The sequence below is a fragment of the Peromyscus maniculatus genome, chromosome 16 (assembly GCF_049852395.1).
Source record: "Peromyscus maniculatus bairdii isolate BWxNUB_F1_BW_parent chromosome 16, HU_Pman_BW_mat_3.1, whole genome shotgun sequence".
Taxonomy (NCBI): domain Eukaryota; kingdom Metazoa; phylum Chordata; class Mammalia; order Rodentia; family Cricetidae; genus Peromyscus; species Peromyscus maniculatus.
Genome location: NC_134867.1, coordinates 34,229,347 through 34,238,936, shown reverse-complemented (window position 1 = coordinate 34,238,936; position 9,590 = coordinate 34,229,347). Strand labels below are relative to the sequence as shown.

The 9,590-nt window shown below is 43.5% G+C and overlaps 1 protein-coding gene across 2 annotated transcripts in view; it reads right to left on the bottom strand.

Moving 5' to 3' along the window:
• Positions 1 to 230: 230 nt before the first annotated feature.
• The window catches only part of Tmem200a (transmembrane protein 200A), an 81,798-nt gene continuing 72,438 nt past the window's right edge, over positions 231 to 9,590 (bottom strand). For both annotated transcript variants that reach the window (XM_006986707.4, XM_016005235.3), the window contains exon 2: positions 231 to 3,412. In XM_006986707.4, the coding sequence (XP_006986769.1) occupies positions 1,921 to 3,396 (1,476 nt within the window). In that variant the 5' untranslated portion in view covers positions 3,397 to 3,412 and the 3' untranslated portion in view covers positions 231 to 1,920. The remainder of the gene's footprint in view (positions 3,413 to 9,590) is intronic.

Sequence of the window (9,590 nt, the reverse complement as noted above, 5' to 3'; positions counted from 1 at the left end):
TAACGTTTGCCTGCTGTTATATATGTTATGTATGTGGGGTTTGATTATTTTCCCGGGAAATCAATGAAAATGAGATGAAAACCATCTCAAGATAACAAAGTTTCAAAATAACCTAATAAAAAGAGCACCTGGGCATTCCAACAGAAGCAATATCAAAAAAATCAGAGCATTCATGTACCACAATATTAAATGCCATCAATAGAGTATAGCAAAAAGTTTGCAAAACAGTGTTTTAAGCAGAAATGTACATTTTATTTAAAAATAATAGCAAAGGTATGAAGAACACACACTTCTATGAATAACAGAATTCATTAAATGATTTTATAGTAAAATATTGAGCTCAGTCTATTATAACACACAGGCTTGAGGTTCTACGAAGCAGGGTACCTCTCAAGAAAGAAGATGTCTGTGTAAACACAGGGTGGGATTGGGGGGGGGGCACTCTTATGAATGTACCCTTTATGTTCTTCCTAGTAACGGCAATAGGAATGTTCAGAAATGTTTAGGCTTTGGGGAAAAACCAGTAAAATTTCCTGAGTATTCCATTGGACATTTTTTAAGTTTTTTTTTAAAATTTTATCCTATGTGTATTAGTATCTGCATGTATATATGTACACCATATGCATGCCTGGTGCCCTTGGAGGCCAGAAGAGAGTGTTAGATCCCCTGAAACAGGAGTTACAGATGATTGTGAACCACCCGTGTGGGTGCTAGGAATGAAATCAGGGTTCTTTGCAAGAGCAGCGAATGCTCTTGACTGCTGGGCCACCCTTCTAGGATCCCATCAAACAATTCTTAAAACGATGTTACCTTCACAGAAAACATGAACAATGTCTGATGGAAATATCCACTTTAGTACTGAATATATTTGAGAACCACAACCCTAAACATTTCTTAACCATGAGAAAGTCTTTGGAGTTAGCAGAAGATTTTCCATCACAATGTCAGTTACAAGGCAGTTTATCAAGTCCTAAATTTTCTTCAACACCCAAGCTAGTGGTATGTGGAGATATGAAGAAATGTCATGGTTAGCTGATATTTTCCAAATAATAGAAATATTGGAGGAAAATAAGGAAATGGGAATGAGTGAGTACTGAACAACAGAGATGGCTAGAAAAAGTTAGATACTAGCAAATAGTATCTTCATTCCTTAGGCAGCATTTTCTCTGCATGTATCAAGACAGAAATTCTACAAACTACATTGGCTATTCAATTTCCAAATCAGCTTGCAGAGAAATTTTGATTCTGAGTCTGTAAAGTTACAGCTAATAGGTTTTTGGTATCTATGCCTAAACCATGGCCTTTCTCAGCCATCATTTTTTTTTTCATTAAAATATTACCCTAACAGAGCTGATGTTGAAAAAAGATATATACTGCCCACAAAGAGTTCAGAGTAAGATTCATTAACAGATGTAATAGAAATTCGTTCTCTTTTTAAGTAATGCAAGCAATCCTGTATAAAACAAATAATTCAGAAAAATCACATTTAAGATTGCACTCACCCTCCTTTATAAATACATCTATTGAGTATTGGATGGACCTGAATTTAACACTTCTTGCCCACACTTTGGTACCTTACACTTTCTGTACTGGCCACTTCATTCTGTGAAGATGATCATTGGTGGTAGAATTAAAACTAAAGCCAAGTTCTTAATAGAAATGCAGGTATTTTGCCTTCACATCAACAAAAGAAACCATGCTTTCAAAGAGTGAGAAAACAAAACCCCACATGATAATCTATAGTAACGCAGGGAAAAGGAACCCATACATACAGCCATCTTCATTACAGAATTAACCAGCCATTTCTAACACAGTACCATTGGATTTAAAAAGGCTTAGAACCAAGGCTTTAAGAAGGAAAACAGTGGTGAAAATAGTATTTATATCTCCTTGGAAAAATGATCTATTTTTTTTTAAACACTAAAACCTTGTTTCAGAAGTTCCTCGCTTCAAGTTGTTACTCAAAAACTCATCATGTTCAAAGCTCAAGTTGTTATGGGATCTTGATATCATAAGAAGTTTCTCTTTATTGGTAAAGTCTTTTTTGATGGCTGTTTGGGGAACCAGCAACCGATCCATCGGGTCCTCTTTGTTCTCCAGTTTCATATACCCTTTGCTGTTACTTCGATCCAACCGAGGCCAACTGGGGTGTTTCCTTTGTTCTGCCTGTACTGTGAGCGTGGAGGGACCCCGGTCTAAGTCCAGGGATTTGGAGTGAGAAGAGAGGAAATGTAAGGATGTGTTGGATCCAAACTGTCTTCTAGCAGCTCCAGGAGACAAGAGCTGTCCAGTCCCGGGTCCCAGGGCCACAGAGGACTTGTATTGACTGGATAGGGACTCCCCAACAGAATTGTTCCTCGGGAGTAATGTGCTGGAGGGCTGGAAGGACTCACCAGAGCTGGGCAGTGGGACCATCAGGGAATCCATGGAAAGATTCCTGCACCTGCTCTTGAGGTTGTCCGCCACCTCAGTGATGCTGTCTATACTGGGCTCATCAATGACACAGTTATTAAGTTTGATCACAGGCAGCGTGAAAGCGCTGATGGATGATGACACGATCGATTTGGTGTCACACTTCTTGGAGCTGCTGGTCTTGTCGTCGGCGGCCTTGGATGGAGGTGGATAAAGGCCAAAGACAGAGACTGCGCTGTCAGTTAGCAGAGGGGGCTTGAGATGCCCCAGGCTCTTACTTTCACTGGGCATGAGCTCATCCTCTTCCAATGAGCTGTCCACGCGAAAGCTGTTCCGCATCCCTGAGAAGGAGGCCAAGGTGGTGGCAGCCAGCCTGGATGCACAGGGACTACCATTCTGCTTCACCTCCGCCTCTCCCAGCAAGCCCGCATACAGGCCGTTCGCCTGCTTCTGCTCCTTGAGTCTCAGCGTGTGGATGTCGATGACCGTGGAGTAGATATCCCGCATGTGGATGATTTTGGTTTCTTTGTCGCGGTTCTCGTGAAGGATGGCGTTGGCACAGATAAAAATGAAGATGCCGATGCCCATGGTGAAGGGGCCAAGCATCTTCATCTTGTCCGAGTGCAGATGCTGCTCAAAGAAGCGCACCACCACACCGCCCTGGTTCCGCACCACCTGCGTCTCGTTGGTGGACAGGGTGGTTTCTGCATCGATGAAATGCTCCTTCTGGGGCCAATATCCAAGGACTGCCATGGCGATCCCTATGATGGACACCAGCACTCCCAGAATGAGGAAAAAGCCGGATGGAGAATAAAGCCGGATCTTCCCACGAACCACCACGACGTCAGCTCGCGGGCGCCGCCGGACTGGTTTCTGGTCCTGAGCAGCAGGCGCTGGGCTGAGGTTGATGTGTTGCTGGGACCTGGCAGAGTCCTGCCTCTTCAGGGCCGCCAGGCCGGTGATGACTCCACCAGTGGCTATCATAGCTTCCTCTTGTGCTCTGAAAAGAAAGGAAACAGTGATCCATAAAGACAGAAGGATAACTTTTAAATCCTCACAGTTTGGGAAAGGGTTATGTTGTTTGACTAATGTGAATTTCTGGCAATTTCCCCCTTTCTTCTTCTTCTTCTCCTCGTATTAATGCAATGTGAGCTCAAGAAATATTTTGTTTAACTAATTTTGTCACTTAATATGTAAAGCTGTCCCTTAGTCACAAGCCCCTCACCTCCAGGCACACAACTTTCCATCATTATTGATGCCATTTTATAGAAATGGGGACTTGGGTGAGAAGACAGGTCAATTGGTAGTGTCTGCCTTGCAAACGCGAGGAACTAAATTCAGTTCTCCCCCAGACCTGGATATGGTGGCATGCTCATGTGGGCCGGGTACTGGGGAGGCTGAGACGGGAAGAGGAAGAGTTGGGTTCCCAGGCCTCCTTGCTTAGTGGAACCCACCAGTTTCAAGCCAGGGAGAGACTGTCTCAAAAAGCAAAAGGCAAGGTGGATGGCATCCTGACCAACAACACTAGGTTTTGGCCTTTGACCTCTGGCTACACACACACACACACACACACACACACACACACACACACACACGGAAAACACAGAATACCGAACAGGCCAAAGGCAAATCTCAGACTTAACCGAACATTAAGATTCCAAGCATCCATGGTGAAAAGTCACCCATGCACCCTTTTTGACAAACAGAGAAACAAACAAAAAACCATGTAGTTCCTCTCTAAATTTTCATCTTCTCTATCTTCCTGCTCCCCTGGATAACTTTGGCCTTTTTTCTTTCCAACCTCTCCTCCTAAGTCTCCCTGTCTCTACACTGACCTTGCTATTTCCATTCTGGCTCTTCTTTCACCACAAAGTAAATCATTACCCCCTCGGCTGCTTGTTTTGACTCCCCCTTGGCATGCCTATCTACCCCCACAGCTTCCACAATGGCCTTTATGCTGATGGGTCCCCAGTCAGTATTTCAGATCTTAGCCCTGAATTTCAATTTCACATTTTCAGCTGCCTCTTGGGGAGCACATCCATATCTCCACACTGCTGGCAAAGCTGAACCCACATCTACCATGCACCGTGGTCCCGTTGGCACACGTGGCTTATTAGTGGAGCCATTCCTTAGGCTTGGCCCTATAGAATGATGCATGTCCCCCTTTTCGATCCCTCTTTCAACAGGGATCTAAATCATAGAAATTTCGTGACTCATGGCATCTCAGATTCACCTTTGTATTACAATCTCATCCTTTCCAGGTGTGCACAGCACTTACTAACTACTGTTGAGTAACCTTTCAACTGCTCTCCAGCATTTAGGCTCCTCTTCTGTACTAACTAGTTTACCTGGAGGTGGCAGATTATCCCATAATCCCCCCCCCCCCCGAGAGAGTACAATAGTGGAAGAACTAGACCTTGCTACCTACAGATGAATCTGGGATTTCAGACCCTATGGCTTTAGTCTCTCGGTTCCCTTTAGCACACACACAATTGAAACCTGGCTGATGTTTTCCTGCTTCTTATTTATGCCCTATACCATATTGTTTCTGAGACCATTAAGAATGTTTTAGTCAGCTGAGTGTGGGAGTGCTAAATCTTCCCAGCCTTTGGGAGACAGAGGCATGTGAAACTGAGTTCAAGAATCAACCTTGTCTATATAGAATGAGTTCCAGGACAGCCAGGGGTACACAGAGAGAGCCTGTCTTGAAAACAACAACAAAAGAATATTTCAGCAGGACCATCCAGATCTAACTAACTCTCATCAGCTCCTGTCTTCACTACTGACTTCTGACTAATCATCCAAGCTCATGCTCCATCTCTTTGATAAAGTCCTTCAAATGACTCAGCTTCCATAGCCCACACAAGCCTTATTCCTCGGAACTTTTGAACAAGCTTCCTTCCTAGGGCATTTGATATATATGTTCATTGTCTGACATTTCCATGCCTCATGGTCAAAATCAATTTTAATTAACACTTTTATTATTCACTACAATACTTAGTCACAGTTCAAGAAATAGTTGCTAAAATGATAAAGTGTGAGCCTTTCCTCGGGATTTGCTGCTTAACTGACTTACTACTACACCAACCTTCATAGTTAAAAATATTTTTTTTTAACAGAAACTTAACACACAAACAAAAAGCAACACTTTGTAAGCTGGTAAAATTTCTGTCTTGTTTTATAATAAACAGTCCCTAAACAGCCAACTTTAGTTGGTAGAGACGCAAAGGGTATTTTAAGATTCTCTAGGTCTTGAAGAGTTTCTGAAAGGCATCCAGTTCCATCATCCAGGAGAGAGATGTCCTTTTGAATTCCTACTGATGATTTCTGAGCTGTTCTTAAATAGCAAAGTTGTGGATGAGATGTACCATTTTAGTGAGCTGGCAAGGAGACTCAGTTTGCTGCAAAATTATAACTAGGATTAAGGTAGTTTAATGTTGAGAGAATAAACAAGAACGTAACCCATGGTTCTAGTCTGAGATTTATCCAAGTATACATACTGAGCGTAGAGCTGCTCCCAAACCTTGGCTAAACTAACTCAGTGTCAACCTCTGCTTTCTGGAGTCCAAACCAATTCTGAATGTTTGAAGGAAATGCTTAGTTTAGCTTGCAGACATCTGGCCTAGCAATTTCTATATGGAAAGCTAAGGAAACAGCTGAAAATCTTTTGGAGTAGATGGACTTCAGAGCCAAAGGGAAGGGAAGATGGATGACCCCGTTTGCAGCGCCCCAAGAGAGCTGCATTCCCAAGAGACGACCCAGCCTTTTTCACTTGTGCAAATAGTTCACTAGCAAAACCGTTTCCCCCTTTCCCGAGGTTGGTTGGGAAATGGGGCTAAAAGGAGATATGAATACAGACATATGGGGGGAAATGAGGAAGGACTAGGCTCCCATATGAGCAAGCAAGGTGAGCAGGAGGAAGAAGGAAGGGAGCCCAGGTGCGGAAAGCCAAAGCAAACTCTTCCAGAGCAGTTCGGAAAGAAAAAAAAATACTTGGCAGGTGTGGTAGGGATCATATCACACTCAAAACCAATCGGCCTTGGTCAGGCATAGACAGGGATAAAAAGATCCCAAGAACCAGGCAATCAACGTTTGGTGACAGTCCCCCACCCCATCCCCACCCCACTTCACTTGATTCAAAGCATTCCCACTCTGCATGATCTTGTCTCGACTCTCAGAGATCCAAACTAGACCCCAAGGGAAAAGCCAAGAAGCAAGTTTAGTCGCTGCTCCATGGAGCTTGAAGCCTAATGGAAGAGATAATAGACCAGCAGCAACCAGCCGGAGGTCACTCTGGAATGAAAGTAAGTTTCAATTACGAAGCGCTTTGAATCGGGCTGTGGGCTGCGTAAGAGAGACAGCGCTTTCACATCTATCGCGGTGAGAAATCAGGTTACTGATGGAGGAAAGCCAGCAGGCTAGAGAACAGAAGGATGGCCTTCCCTTTGGCTCTCAGCTTCCTGCTGCCACGGCAGCCAATATGAAAACCAGTGGGGAAAGGAGAGCTGGGCCTTGGGACATGGTAAATGTCTTTCCTAATGCTTCACCTCCCCGGGCATCTAAAAAGGAGGTGCCCAAAGACGTGAATACCAGAGTCATTATTTTAGGAAAATTGATGCCAACTAGGAGGTGGATGTAGTTAGTATAGTGGAGCTGAATGAAAGAGGAGGCTGGAGGCTGGGAGGCTGGAGGCTAGGCTGGAGGCTGGAGGCTGGAGGCTAGGGAGACAAACCAGAATGAGATCTACAGGTGTCCTCAACTTTAAACTACAACTGGCATTTGGTGTTCAGCAAATGTAAAAAGAGCTCAAATCTTTTCACGCTCATGATGAAAACCTGCATTTTCTCTGTCGTACACTTAAACACATTTGTTGGTTTGTTTTTGGTTTTTTTGGAGACAGTGTTTCTCTGTATAGCCCTGGCTGTTCTGGAACTTGCTCTGTAGACCAGGCTAGTCATGAACTCAGAGACAGATCAGCCTCTGCATTTCCAGTGCTAGGATTAAAGGTGTGTACCACTGCGCCCAGCTTTAAATACATTTTTGAAAAATTACATTACAGGGAGTTTAGGTAACCTGCCTAGGGTCATGCGGAGCTGATTATTTCATGCACTGGGTGGGGATCAGCTTTCCAGGATTGCTTTCATCTGAGAATATTTCCCCCTATGTTTTTTTCCTTATCTTGATTTTGGTTTTCTATAATATACAAAGGGTGTTGTTTTCTCATAACTATGACTGTGGAGCAAACCACTGTATTTCTCAAACTACAACCTGAGAAGAGCTACAGAGGATGCGTGAGGCTGATGGTGTGACTGTGGCTGAGCATCAACCTCCTGTACTTGTCCAGACTCCCTGCAGCATCTTCAGCAAATGAGATGCAGCCTCAAGAGACCACTCCCCCTTCCCACTCCTCTTTTTTATTCCCAATCATTCTTGTCAGAGCCACAGGGACTCATTTCCTCTGTGGTGATTAATATTTTCCGAGATCTATTATTTTATTATTACTATCGTTAATATTAACAGGATCTATTCGAGAGTCACCTAGGAGACAAACCTTCGGCCATGTTTGTGAGAGAGAGTTAGCCGAGATAGAAGGACCCACTCTGAGATAGAAGTACCATTCCAATGTTCTGGAGTTAGGAACGGAATAAACAGGAAGAAGCAAACTGAGAAGCAGCATTCATGGTCCTCTGCTTCCTGATAGAAGCTGTGTTGTGACCAGTTGCCCCCCTCCCCTGCCACTGTGATGGGCTGTGCGCTTGAACTTGGAGGCAAAATAAACCTTCTTGATCTTAGGTTTATTTCCTTGGGTATTTCGTTTTAACTTGAGCATAGATTTTATATGTGATTCCTTTGGACCCAGAGTGTACATTCCAAAACTCTGTTGTTCTTCCCGGTTTATATGCACCTGCAAATATTTTGCATCCAACTCCCAAAAGCTGGGAACCCAGGGAAGCTGGAGGGCGCATAGGGCAAAGCCTTGTGCTGTTTATTCTACTGGGGGCCTCCTACCTGGTAGGCACTGTTGCTCGGTTTAGTTGCTCCTTGATGCAGCTCACAGAAATGTACACCTGATATTGACTTGTGAAAGCATTCTAAAGAGACCGCCTGGAAACACTGTACGCCTATATTATTCTGGTGATAATCAAAATTCACAAAGTAGTATAAAGTTATGGCTACCTATGGATCATTTATTTTTTCCATTCCCAGTCGTCATAAACCAGCCACAATTTTATTAGCAACAGGCATCAAGATTATCAGTGTAAACTTTACAAATTATATCTTCATCCTCATTCTGCCACCAAGACAGTCATGGGTCTCCCCCACACCTTTACCATCTTACGAGTGTCCAACACTCATCACAGACATCAGAACTTACTCATTGAAATACTATCTCATTTGCTACTTTTCCTACCAAAGAGACAGGTGGATTCTCACTCTTCTTCAAACCCTTATATTTTCTAATGTCTTATCTTGGGCTTGCTTTCTTCTGAACCAGGTTCATTCTACTGTTTCCAGGTAGAAGCTCATTTTGTCTTTATTGGGATTACTGTGTTATGTAGCATGTGCAACACTGTACCACACAGAAGCCATTATAATCTTTGTGCTTATCCTCTTCTGGTCTCGTCTAATAATTTTTAAAGTCTTGTTTCTGTCTCTGTCTGTCTGTCTGTCTCTCTCTCTCTCTCTCCATCTCTCTTCACAGGCTAAGCACAGTTCTGGAATATGCATTCACAGCACTAATCCACATCAGTGTTCAGTATTCTCATGCTTCTGGACACCTGTTTCTTCCTATTTGGGTTCTTTTATGACCACATTGATCTACCATTCTGAGCAGACCATGATACTGTACAGCACCTGTGGTTCTACAGGTATACACACACACACACACACACACACACACACACACACACACACACACACATTGGACTCAGATAGCTGCAATTAAACAGACCTGCAGAATCGAGAGACTTTCCAAGTTTTTCAGTCCAAATATTCTTTTTAGCAAACTAAGGACCAGGAATATTGCCTAGGTCAAACACCGGATGAGCAGTAAGAATCGGGTTGGAATGCATGTTCTCAGACCCATGGTCCAATGTTGTTTCTTGCCTTTCTATGTGTCTTTCTGTGTCTTTTCCATGCTAGCAGAATGCCTCACAGAGTGACAGGAACTCAATCAA